The 14,058-nt window shown below is 38.3% G+C and overlaps 1 protein-coding gene across 1 annotated transcript in view; it reads left to right on the top strand.

Annotated features, from left to right (window-relative positions):
- Positions 1 to 14,058, top strand: part of FARP1 (FERM, ARH/RhoGEF and pleckstrin domain protein 1) — a 637,651-nt gene that overhangs the window by 539,414 nt on the left and 84,179 nt on the right. Inside the window, exons 12-13 of the mRNA XM_053707824.1 lie at positions 1,926 to 2,001; positions 10,462 to 10,687. Of these exons, the coding sequence (XP_053563799.1) occupies positions 1,926 to 2,001; positions 10,462 to 10,687 (302 nt within the window). The remainder of the gene's footprint in view (positions 1 to 1,925; positions 2,002 to 10,461; positions 10,688 to 14,058) is intronic.

The following is a 14,058-nucleotide window of genomic DNA, read 5'->3' as shown; positions in this document are numbered from 1 at the left end:
CAGATGCTCTAGTAGCGCCTTGGTCCTTCAATCTGGCCTATGTCTTTCCACCATTTCCCCTTCTCCCTCGGCTGGTAGCCAGAATCAAACAGGAGAAGACCTCGGTAATTCTGATAGCACCTGCGTGGCCACGCAGGACTTGGTATGCAGACCTAGTGGACATGTCATCTGTTCCACCATGGACATTGCCAATTAGGCAGGATCTTCTAATACAGGGTCCATTCAAGCATCCAAATCTAGTTTCTCTGCAGCTGACTGCTTGGAGATTGAACGCTTAATTCTATCCAAGCGTGGGTTCTCTGAATCAGTCATAGATACTCTGACCAAGCTAGAAAACCTGTCACTAGGAAAATTTACCATAAGATATGGCGGAAATATCTTTGTTGATGTGAATCCAAGGGTTACTCGTGGAGTAAGATTAGGATTCCAAGGATATTGTCTTTTCTCCAAGAAGGATTGGAGAAAGGTTTATCAGCTAGTTCCTTAAAGGGGCAGATATCCGCTCTGTCTATCCTTTTACACAAGCGTCTGGCAGAAGTACCAGATGTTCAAGCGTTTGTACAGGCGTTAGTCAGAATCAAGCCTTTCTATAAACCTGTGGCTCCTCCATGGAGTCTAAATTTAGTTCTTTCAGTTCTTCAAGTGGTTCCGTTTGAACCTTTACATTCCATAGATATTAAGTTATTATCTTGGAAAGTTTTGTTTTTGGTAGCTATATCTTCTGCTCGAAGAGTTTCAGAATTGTCTGCTTTGCAGTGTAATTCACCCTATCTGGTGGTCCATGCAGATAAGGTAGTTTTGCGTACCAAACCTGGTTTTCTTCCTAAAGTGGTTTCTAATAAGAACATTAACCAGGAAATCATTGTTCCTTCCCTGTGTCCTAATCCAGATTCTAAGAAGGAACGGCTTTTACACAATCTTGATGTGGTTCGTGCTTTGAAATTCTATTTACAAGCAACTAAGGATTTCAGACAAACATCATCTTTGTTTGTTGTCTATTCTGGTAAGAGGAGAGGTCAGAAAGCGACTGCTACCAGCAGCCTCCTGAAAGAATTACTGCTCATTCTACCAGAGCAGTGGCTTCCACATGGGCTTTCAAGAATGAGGCTTCTGTAGAACAGATTTGTAAGGCAGCGACTTGGTCTTCACTGCATACTTTTGCCAAATTTTACAAATTCGATACTTTTGCTTCTTCGGAGGCTATTTTTGGGGGAGAGGTTTTGCAAGCAGTGGTGCCTTCCGTTTAGGTTACCTGTCTTGTTCCCTCCCTTCATCCGTGTCCTAAAGCTTTGGTATTGGTATCCCACACGTAAGGATGAATCTGTGGACTGGATACACCTTGCAAGAGAAAACAGAATTTATGCTTACCTGATAAATTACTTTCTCTTGCGGTGTATCCAGTCCACGGCCCGCCATGGCAATTAAGTCAGGTTAAAATTTCTTGTTTAAACTACAGTCACCACTGCACCCTATGGTTTCTCCTTTTTCTCCTAACGTTCGGTCGAATGACTGGGGGGCGGAGCCAGAGGGGGAGCTATATGGACAGCTTTGCTGTGTGCTCTCTTTGCCACATCCTGTAGGGAATGAGAATATCCCACAAGTAAGGATGAATCCGTGGACTGGATACACCGCAAGAGAAAGTAATTTATCAGGTAAGCATAAATTCTGTTTTTCTTGGCTATGCATAAGACTAGGTTACAGTAAGGTGGTAGGGGTATTAAGAGCTCTTGGAGTTTTGGGAATCTTTGGCTCCTCCAAGTGGTCAGGAATGTAATTCTCAAGCGTAATGGATTGTGGACTCTCACCACCATGAAAAAAATTAATTGATCAGGCAAGCATAAATTATATTTTTCTAGACTTTTTCGGAAAAAATAAATAAATAAATAGATGGTTTCATACAGAATGTCTTGTTAATTTTTTTTCAGGAAGCACAGCAAGCTTTGTTCAATAAGAAGTAATTCTGCACAGCCATCTGATCAGATTTTGGAGGTGCCAAAACAAGTTAGTATATTTTGCATGTGGTCATAAAACAAAATATATTTACTGACACCTCATATTATTATTTAGATAAATGTATTTGCAATTAAAACCATCATCTTTTAACTTGGTTAGATGTTAAATGCCGTTGGTAATTTGACTGTGTACATAGCTTGTCTAACCAGAACCTGTCCATTTTAATCTGGGTCTCTGGGCCAATTTCATTTATTTTTGATATGGCAATTTCGTAAAATAATTTCAGCCATCACATCCATGTAAGCATTTTCCCGCTTGCACAGGGTAGGCAGTTTTGTAAGAATATTTGAAAACAAGAAATGATTGGCAGATAAAACTGCAATTTCCATATCTTGGCCCACTTCTAATTGGATCCCCATTTATATGAATAACCCCCTTTCTTTCATGTAATTGGCAAGAGTCCATGAGCTAGTGACGTATGGGATATACATTCCTACCAGGAGGGGCAAAGTTTCCCAAACCTCAAAATGCCTATAAATACACCCACAATTCAGTTTTACAAACTTTGCCTCCTATGGAGGTGGTAAAGTAAGTTTGTGCTAAGATTTCTACGTTGATATGCGCTTCTCAGCTTTTTTTGAAGCCCGGTTCCTCTCAGAGTGCAGTGAATGACAGAGGGATGTGAAGGGAGTATTACCTATTGAATACAATGGTCATCCTAACGGGGATCTATTTCATAGGTTCTCTGTTATCGGTCGTAGAGATTCATCTCCTACCTCCCTTTTCAGATCGACGATATACTCTCATATACCATTACCTCTGCTGATTCTCGTTTCAGTACTGGTTTGGCTATCTACTTTATGTAGATGAGTGTCTTTTGGTAAGTATGTTTCCTTTATTTAAGACTCTCAGTTATGGTTTGGCACTTTAAATATAAAGTTATATATATGTTTGTACTTATATTTGCCATAATTCAGGTTTATCAGTATATTTCCTTTTTGAAGACTGTCAGTTTCATATTTGGGAAATGCATATATAAAAAAAAAAAAAAAAAATTCTTACCTGAAGTTTTCAAATTGACTCTCTTTTCTAAATTGCGGGCTGTTAGTCTCGTGGGAGCGAAAAAATGCTATAATTTATTGCGTCATTCTTGGCGCAAGACTTTTTTGGCGCGAGAATTACGTTTGTTGACGTAATTTCGTCATTTCCGACGTCTTAGTTGGCGCCGAGTTTTTTCACGTGGTTGCGTCATCTATGACGCTCGTGTTTGTTGCAGACATTTTTGGCGCCAAAAAATATTTTGTCAGTTGTGGGCGTCATACTTGGCGCCAAACTTTTTGACATTATTTAAGTCTTCATTTCTTTTTGCTTCTGGTTTCCAGAGTCTTATTTCGTTTTGCATTTCTTTACCATTCCTGAAACGGTCATATAAGGAAATTAATATTTTGCTTTATATGATTCAGATATCTCAAAACTGTTCCTGTATCAGAAAACACTGTTGGATTCCTGCTGACTGATATCAGTCCTACCAAAGCTAAGTTCATTTATTTTAATATTATGAACTTTTATCTTTAGCTATGGAAAATTTAGCGCAACAAGTATCGGATTATGATTTGTTTAGCATTGTTAACTTGATTCAACATGCTAATAATTTCATTTGTGATGCCTTTTTTATATATCAAAATTGAGGTTAAATCTATGTCTTTAGCTATTTTAGCTAGAAGAACTTTGTGGCTTAAATCTTGAAATGCTGATTTGATTTCTAAATCCAGATTTCTATTTTCTTTCCTTCCAAGGTAATAAATTATTTGGTTCACAGTTGGATTCAATACTTTCAACTGTTACTGTGGGGAAGGGAGTTTTTTTGCCTCAAGATTAAGTTATAAGGGTAAATCTTAAGCTTATATCCGTTTTTGTTCTTAATAAGGAACAGAAACCCAATTCTTACCCAAGTAATATGTTTCTAAATTGGAAGCTTTCTTCAAAATGGAATGAATTCAAGCCATTTAAGAGATCAAAGCCAGCCCCCAAATTCGCATAAAGGTGCGGTCCTTATTCCAGCTTAGCTGGTAAGGGGCAGGTTAAGATTTTTCTAAAGTTGTTTGGTTCAATTCGGTCCAAACTCCTTAGATTGGGGTACAGAATAGGATTCAGAGTAAGCCTGCCTGTGAGAAGTCTTTTTCTCTCTCACATTTTCCAGCAATCCCAGTAAAGGCTCATATTTTCCTGAAGTGTGTTTCAGACCTGGAGTTATCTGGGGTATTCATACCAGTTTCGTTTCAGGAACGGGGTCTGGGGTTTTATTCAGAATTATTCATTGTCCCAAAGAAAGAAAATCTTTTAATTTGTCAAGTAAGAGTACCATCTTTCAGAATGGTGATTATAAGGTCTATTATGTCTTTTGTTCAGCAAGGGCATTATTTGCCCACAATAGACTTACAGGATGCATATCTTCATATTCTGTTTCATTCAGATTATTTTCATTTTTCTGAGATTCTCTTTTTTTAGACAAGCATTACCAATTAGTTGCTCTTCCTTTCTGGCCTAGCAACATCTCTAGGAATCTTTTCAAAGGTTCTCGGTGTTTCCTTATTTAGACGATATCTTGGTACTTGCTCAGTCTTTTCGTTCTGCAGAATCTCATACGATTCAACTTCTGTTGTTTCTTCAAAAACATGGTTGGCGGATCTTTTTCCCAAAAAAGTTCCTTAATTCCTCAGACAAGGGTCAACTTTTTTAGGTTTCCAGATAGATTGTGTCAATTTCTTTGTCTCTAACAGACAAGAGACAATTTATGTTGGGTTCAGCTTGTCGGAACCTTCAGTCTCTATTTCCTTCAGTAGCTATATGCATGGAAGTTTTAGGTCTCATGACTGCAGCATCGGACTCGATTCCCTTTGCTCGTTTTCATATGAGACCTCTCTAGTTTTCAATGCTGAATTAATGGTGCAGGGATTATACTAGGATATCAGATTTAATATCCTTGAATCCCAATAGTCAACTATCTCTGACTTGGTGGTTAGATCACCATTGTATAGTTCTATGGGTCTCTTTGGTTCATCCAACCTGGACCGTGATCACAACAGATGCGAGTCTTTTAGGTTGGGAAGCTGTCTGGAGATCTCTGACAGCACAAGGGGTTTGGAAATCTCAAGAGGCGAGATTACCAATCAGAGCTCTTCAGTTCTGGCTTCTATTGAAGAGAGAGACGTTTTATTGGTTTTCAGACGGACAATGGCACAACTGTGGCGTATCTCAATCATCAGGGTGGGACTCACAGTCCTCAGGCTATGAAAGAAGTATCTTGGATACTTGCTTGGGCACAATCCAGCTCCTGTCTAATTTATGCGGTCCATATCCCAGGTATAGACAATTGGGAAGCGGATTATCTCAGTCCTCAAGCTTTACATCAGGGAGAGTGGTCTCTTCACCCAGATGTGTTTTTTCCAATTGTTCAGATGTGGGGGCTTGCAGAAATAGATCTGATGGCATCTCATCTAAACAAGAAATTTTCCGGGTACCTATCCAGGTCCGGGGATCCTCAGGCGGAAGCAGTGGTTGCATTGATACTTCCTTGGAGTTATTAACCTGCCTATATTTTTCCGCCTCTAGTTCTTCTTCCAAGAGTGATTTTCAAAGTCATCATGGAGCAATCGTTAGTGCTGCTGGTGGCTCCAGCATGGCGGCACAGGTTTTGGTATGTGGATCTTGTTCGGATGTCCAGTTGCCAACCTTGGCCACTTCCATTAAGGCCAGACCTTATATCTCAAATCATTAAATTTGATGGTATGGAAATTGATCGCTTAGTGCTTAGTCATGGAGGTTTCTCTGACTCAGTGATTAATACTATGTTGCAGGTTCGTAAATCTGTGTCTAGAAAGATTTATTACTGAGTTTGGAAGACTTACATTTCATGGTGTTCTCATAAATTCTCTTGGCATTCTTTTAGAATTCCTAGAATTTTACAGTTTCTTCAGGATGGTTTAGATAAGGGTTTGTCTGCAAGTTCCTTGAAAGGACAAATCTTTGCTCTTTCTGTTCTGTTCCACAGAAAAATTGCTAATCTTCCTGATATTCATTGTTTTGTACAGGCTTTGGTTCGTATCAAGCCTGTCATTAAGTCAATCTCTCCTCCTTGGAGTATTAATTTGGTTTTGAGGGCTTTACAGGCTCCTCCGTTTGAGCCTATGCATTCTCTGGACATTAAATTACTTTCTTGGAAAGTATTGTTCCTTTTGGCCATCTCTTCTGCTAGAAGAGTTTCTGAATTATCTGCTCTTTCTTGTGAGTCTCCTTTTCTGACTTTTCATCAGGATAAGGCGGTTTTGCGGACTTCATTTAAATTTTTACCTAAAGTTGTGAATTCCAACAACATTAGTAGAGAAATTGTTGTCCCATTCGTTGTGTCCTAATCCTAAGAATTCTCTGGAGAGATCTTTACATTCTTTGGATGTGGTAAGAGCTTTGAAATAAATATTATGTTGAAGCTACTAAAGATTTCAGAAAGATTTCTAGTCTATTTGTTATCTTTTCTGGTTATAGGAAAGGTCAGAAGGCTTCTGCCATTTCTTTGGCATCTTGGTTAAAGCTTTTGATTCATCATGCTTATTTGGAGTCGGGTTAATCCCTGCCTCTGAGGATTACGGCTCATTCTACTAGGTAAGTTTCTACTTCCTGGACTTTTAAGAATGAAGCTTCTGTTGATCAGATTTGCAACTTGGTCTTCTTTTCATGCTTTTACTAAATTCTACCATTTTGATGTTTTCTCTTCTTCAGAAGCAGTTTTTTGGTAGAAAAGTACTTCAGGCAGCTGTTTCAGTTTGATTCTTCTGCTTAAATTTTCAGTTTTTTTCATTATAAAGATTAAAACTTTTGATTTGGGTTGTGGATTAATTTTACAGCGGAATTGGCTGTCTTTATATTTATCCCTCCCTCTCTAGTGACTCTTGCGTGGAGTTCCACATCTTTGGTATTTGCTATCCCATACGTCACTAGCTCATGGACTCTTGCCAATTACATGAAAGAAAACATAATTTATGTAAGAACTTACCTGATAAATTCATTTCTTTCATATTGGCAAGAGTCCATGAGACCCACCCTTTTTTATGGTGGTTATGATTTGTTTGTATAAAGCACAATTATTCCAATTCCTTGTTGATGCTTTCGCTCCTTTCTTATCACCCGACTTCTTGGCTATTCGTTAAACTGAATTGTGGGTGTGGTGGGGGGGTGTATTTATAGGCATTTTGAGGTTTGGGAAACTTTGCCCCTCCTGGTAGGAATGTATATCCCATACGTCACTAGCTCATGGACTCTTGCCAATATGAAAGAAATGAATTTATCAGGTAAATTCTTGCATAAATTATGTTTTTCTGAAGGGGCAGGACAGAAACAGCCCCCCCCCCACATAGACCCAAATATAAGTGAGCCGCTAACAGACTCCCTCATTACTAGTTTGGTGTCCAATGCTATGGCCAAGGATGAATCTAATATTCTATAAAAAAAAAACAGTGGAAGTCAATTGTAAGTGTATCAAGTTATATAAATTGCATTTTTATCTGCGGACAAGTTCTTGTTATCTTGGCCACTTAATTGGATCCCCATTAACACATGATGCAAAATATATACAGTATTGATAAACAACAGAGGACAATATTTTTTTTTTTTAAGTTTTAATAGAAGAGGACGATAAAATGTCCAACTTGTAATGAATTACAAAGGTATGCAGATTCTTCCAGAATGCAGCTTGACAAATCTCGAAAACTGAAGTATTAACCTGGAAAGCCAGAGATGTGGTTATTTCCCTAGTTGAGTGAGCCTTAGTGCCATCAGGTATAGGAACTTTCTGAAGCTTGTAATCTATGAAGATACACTTACCAATCCAAACTTTAATAGTCTGCTTCACTGGAGCATAACATTTTCTTTTTCCAAATGGAATAACTAGCAAGCGAGATGTTTCATGAAAGTCCTAGTAAATACGAAGACATCTTACCACATCTAGAGTATGAAGGTGTTGACCCTCACAAGGCTTCTCTTCCACGTAGGAAGGACAATCTCTTGATTCAGGTGAAAATCTGAAACCATTTGATGAAGAAACTCTGGTACTGAAAGAGCTTGAAGTTCAGAAACTCGACTTTATAGATGCGAAAGGGTCCAACATTAAAGCAGACAAAACCAGAGGTAAATCCCAAGGAGGAAAAAAGAACATACTCAATGTTTGACATGCAGAAGAGTTAGAAAAAACTATCTAATTTAATCCTCCATGGCTCATTTGGCACCTGTAATTGCAGCAATGGCTGAAACTTGAACTTTCAAGGTTGATATAAACTGACCTTTCTGGTATTCATGAAATAGAAACTACAAAATAGTAGTTGCAGATACATGATCAAAAGAGAAATTCAGATATTCACACCAAGCACGAAATGTATTATAAACTTTATGATAAATGGAAAAAGTAGACGACTTTCTGGCCCGAAGTATTAAAAATATAAGGCCCTCTGAAACAGCCACTGTTTAGCATCCATACCCTGGGTGAAGGAGATCCAGAAGAACTGGGAGAATTCTCAAAGCCAGTTTGAGTAGCAGAGGAAACCAATGCCTTCTGGGCCACCAAGACTGAACTGCAATGTCTCTTGCCATGTCTTTGACAATTTTCTGAAGAACCCTTGAGATTAGGCAAATGGGGAGGATTTACATATGCAAGACTAAAATCCCATCTGTTGCCTGAAGATCTCCCGATGGACATAGACGAAAAAACTGATCTAGTTGATGATAGCTTGGAGTGGCCATAAGATCTTTTATGGCTTGCCCATACTTAGAATGTCATCTGAAAACTCTGCAGGATTTAACTGCCATTAGCCTTGAAGAATTGAATGCCTGCTTAGGAAATCTGCTTTAAGGTTATCGCAACCTGGCAGATTAACTGCAACGATGAAAGCCATATTTTCTTGGGCCCATGAAAACAAAAGCCTTGCTTCCTGGAGAAAAGAGACACTTCTTGTCCCCCCTTGATGATTCACATAAGCCATTGCCATTATATTGTCTGAAAGGATCTTTATGGAATGCGCCAGCAAATCTCTTTGAAGGGCTAGAAGAGCCAAACAAATGTCCCCTAACGCCAAAAGATTGGAAGGAAGAGACCACTGTCCTTGAGCATACCTTCCTTGCAACGTAGCACTACAGCCCAAAGAGCTTGCGTCTGTTGTAAGAATCAACCAATCTGGGTCTTGAAGAAAAATATTTATTCACTTAGCCACTACTCAACGAAACAGAAACTTTTACCTTATGAGAAACTCACTTTGTGGCTTAAGGGCATCAATCTTCTTCAATGTTCTAGAAAATTATTCTGGGCTTTCCTCATATCTGATTGTGCTCAAGGAACCATAGGAATTGCAACTGAAAGACTTCACAGAAGGCTCATCCAATCTCTCACAGATTATTTTGAGACTGAACAAATTGGACCAGAGTTTTCAATTTCATTATTTTCTCTGGAGGCAGAAAACAGAGTTTTGAACTGCACCCCTAGATACTGCAACTCTTGAGATGGCAAGCATGCTAACTGAGCAAATGAAGAGTTGAATCACAATCTAATTCTACTGGTTCTCTTGAATTTGTTACAACCAGAATATCGTCCAAGTAGTGAAAAGCTTGTATCACTTAAAGGTGCAAATTTGCAGTGAGAGGAATGAGAAGCCTAGCTGTGGCCAGACTAAATGAGATCCTTGAATTGGAAATGATTTTGGCCCACTGTCAATCGCTGATGACACTGATAATATGCATATTTTATGTCTTTGCTGAACAAAAAGTAACCTTAAGGGATTAGCGGCTTTATAGTCTGCAAAGTCTCTATTTTGAAAGACTTGACTTGTAGAAAAGAATTGAGTAGTTTTGAGATCCAGAACAAATCTCCAAGTATTCCCCTTCTTCAGGGCTAGCAAAAGGTTGGAGGTAGCTTTGCACATGTAACAGATATGAAGTTACTGCTTCATTCCTCTCATGCTTCCTCCACCCTCCCTTCTTACTCTCTGTTTCTCAATTTAATCTCTCACTATCTTATTCAGATTCTATCTATTTTATTCAGATTCTCTTTTATTCTCATCACACTCTCACGCACTTTCTACATCCTCTTCTCTTCATTCTCTAGTGCTACTCTTCTCTTTACTTTTTACCCCTTTTGGTACAGCATCTAGTATCCCCTCTTTGGTTCACTTGCTTTTTCTTTTCTCCAGCCCCTATTATTTTGTTGTCTTCTGTAGCTCTTCCCTTAGACAAACTGAAACTTGATAACAGAATCAACTTTCTGCCTCAATGTTTCCATATGCAAATGCTAGATGAGTTACAAATGTATTTTCTATAACTTTCAAGGAGAAATAAAGTCAGATATGAATCTCAAATTAGGCCAGATTTAGTATATAAATGCATCCTTTCAGCATTCTGCTATAATTTTATGAGGTTATTGTTGGTTAAGCAATTTGTTTTTCTTGTTTTCTTTGTTTCTGTTCTTTTTAGAGTTTTGTACAAAGTCCTCATTCAGATGATGCTCACACAGTACCGCAAGGGAAAGAACAGAAGGCGGAAGCAGAGTTGACCTTGCATCGCAAAAGTCCATCACCAAAGAAAAGCCCGGTAGACAAAAGAGCAAAAGACATCGCCAATGTGGCAGTGGATGGAGAAGACATTGCTGCCAAAGACCATTCACAACAGAACATAAAGAATACACACCAGCCAAGCACAGGTCCAGCATCCAGGGCTGCTTGTGGCAGCAGTACCTCAATTCCTTACATTGACTGCAGTGATGTAGATAGCGAGTATGATATTCATAGAGCGCTTTTAATTCGCTCACAGTCCCAAACAAATGACAACTATGAGGGTGATTTTCACAGTAGCAATGGAATTTACCGAACAGAAGACTATCTGAAACATAGTAAATTGAGGCAACAAATGTCCTCTGTTCGGTCTTCTTCTAATATTATTGAAGAATGTATTGATGATGACCGAAATGGGTTATCTTTTTATGCTGGAGGTAGTCCTAAAATGCCTAGGCATAGTTCCTTGATAGATGAAATGTTTAGAGGCCCAGACAGTCGTAGTCCCTTGGCTACTCCTTTACCTCCAAGTAGTAAGGGATCAAGTCCAAACATGAGTTTCAATAGAACTGGATCTCAAGGGTATATTGCAGAAAATGGGTACAACAACAATAATGGCTCTAGGAATCTAGATGACGATAGCTATGATAGTGTTTGCTATGGGTATGATAGGTTCACTCCTGCTTCGAAAACGCCATACATTCAGAAACTTCAAAGTGCCCACAACCATTCAGAAACAGATCCATTATTTTTAAGTCACGTGTCCTCAACCCCAATACAAGATAGTAGGGCTGAACAACAAAGACTAGAACATCTCTCAAAAATGGCTGCCTTAGAAGCAAAAATGTTGTCTCATGGAATGTTAGATAGCAGGCATTCTAAATGCAGCCCAGTATTGCGACCTGGTAGTGTAGTCGAAGACCACATGGGTGCAATTCAAATGCTTGATGGTTCTACAAGCAGTGGAAGTGAATCTAGTGACTCAGACTCTGATGTAGCAGATTCTTTTAGTCACCCACTTGTTTATGGAAACCCGCTAGTCCTTAATTCTTCTCCAATACCTAGAAATAATTACTCTTTTGGTAGTCTTCAGCTTGATGAGTACGCAGAGGAAGTAAATGATGAGGACACAGTACTCAGTTTCAGTGATGAAGATGGTGCACATGTTTTTAGCTGCTAGGAATTCACACAGTGGATTGCAAGGATTAATCTTGACAAGTGAAATGTGACAGGAGTGTTCTGAAACATTGTGATGTTAGTTTTAGTATTATAGTTGTGCAAAAATATGCAGAGTAGCAACTTACAAGGACTTGACACTTTACTTGTAAGAATTTTGCAGTTGTTTCAGTGGTGAACTAGTAATAGATTGTCACGTTGTAGTCTTATTTGTATTGGTTTTGTATGAATTTTGTAATGAATGTATTAGCACTTTAGACATATAGCTGTAGCTATTTTCTTGATATTAAATAGCTAATTTAGCTAGCATAATATTAGGTAGGTTATCAAAATACTTTTGGAACTGTTGGCAGTTTACTTTTGCACTAACAATTTGATGCTAGATCTTATGATTGTAAAGTTTCTCATAAGTGCACACAAAGCCTTAGTACTAAAGACGTTATCCGCTAAGCAGAAGTGCTTATTTTGTACTGGAATTATTGACTACTATGGCTATTAACTTTTCTATCTCCTTTACAGTGCCTATTGTACAGTTAGGGATTATGTTTTTGGGCCAAAATGGTATCTAGTTTTTTTTTTGTTTTTTTTAGTAAAGAATGATGCTTAAATCCAATATGCTTTCATAATTGCATTCAAAGATGCATATCTAACATTACTAATACTAAAGTGAATATCAGCTGGCAGCATTTTACACTCAAAATGTCACTTTTGCATATTTAAATATGCTTATGCTATATATATATATATATGTGTGTGTGTGTATATATATATATATATATATATATATATAAATATGTATTTTCATAGTGACACAGACACACACATTATGCCAAAATTCATATCTCTTCAGAATATTGCTTATTGATTGATCCTGTCCTAAGATAAACTTCCTATACTATGAAACAACAATATTCCTAAAAATCACTGTTACATACAGTTAGTAAACATGTATTATCTCTTACATGGGAGGAGGGATTAATTAGCAAAATACCCGATATGTTTTGTTTTTCATCTTAATTCAGTTTTTTAACTTCTGATTGTGGCAAGAATGGAAAAAAAACAGTATTCTATGGTCACAAATGGTTATGGTGAAAAGTACATATCCGAGAGAGATCTGTTAGGTGGGCTGTGATTTTATATTCTGTGATGCATCACTTCTAAAGTTGTGATGTTAAGATTTGTTTGTTCTGTGTTTCTTTTAGATGGAAAACCCAGAAGCCTAGGAGCCACTGGTTCCTAGAATTTTATTCCTTTGTGGGTTAGTCACCATAGATCTATATACAGATACCACTGTCTTGTTCCCAAAAGTATGTCTGGCTACTAAATATTTTTACTGGCTCCTAAATTTTTTCCTAAAACAGCTTGGTCTACCCCTGGTTTAGAGGCTGTATTCTTGAAGCTATTCAGCACTATACAAAGCACATTGCCAGACTGTTTGCTTGCGAGAGACTGAAGTGAGATACAGTGCACACTAACTGCATGCAGCAAGTAACTTCTGGAACATGCTTTCTATATCATTACATGGTGCAGACAGTGCTGTCTCCAAACAGATTTTTTTTTATTGGTGAAAAGAAGTGCTGCATTAAAGTGAATGCACCAGGGCAACATAGCTTTATTTATTAATCCAGAAAACGTGGACCGTTGGGGAGGCCTGAGGACAGGTTTGAAAACCAGTGGCTTATAGTGACTGCATAGTGTGTCGTCAACAGCAGATTCTTTTAGATGGATGCAAATATGTAATAGTCTAAATCAGTAGCGCAACTTCCCAACAGAGGGCCCTGGTGCAAACATTATTTGGGGCCCCCCATAGGTAACTCAGTAGTAAACAATAGTATTGATAGATGTACCTGCACTAATAAAAGGCTCCCCTGAATTAGTTCTGTACACATTCTGCACATGCCTTTTTCTATAGACTGGCTGCTATGGGCCCCCCAAGCACTTAGCCCTGGTGCCACTGCACCTGCTGCACCAATGGTAGTTCCGCCCCTGAGTCTAAATCACTAGTTGAGCTGTCTTAATATACAGTGTAGTGATTATTATAGATGGGCATGCACTAGACATACATTTTCTTGTCTACTTCCCTCACCTTTTGTCTTGCATCCTTCTTTTTAATACTGCCATATCTACTACAGATTTTGCTGAAAGCCCTCCTCTCTTCATATTTAAAGGGACATTAAACTCAAAATGCTATTTACCATAACATGTTTAATTATGCATCATTTAAAAAATTTGCATTGTTCATTCATTATATATTTACCTGATTTCCTGTTATTTCTCTAATAATTGTTTGTCTCTCAGAGCCCTGACACTACGTACTGCACAGTAATTAGTTGATATGTGCAAC

The sequence above is a fragment of the Bombina bombina genome, chromosome 3, assembly GCF_027579735.1.
Source record: "Bombina bombina isolate aBomBom1 chromosome 3, aBomBom1.pri, whole genome shotgun sequence".
NCBI classification, from domain to species: Eukaryota; Metazoa; Chordata; class Amphibia; order Anura; family Bombinatoridae; genus Bombina; species Bombina bombina.
This window is presented reverse-complemented; position numbering and strand designations above follow the sequence as displayed.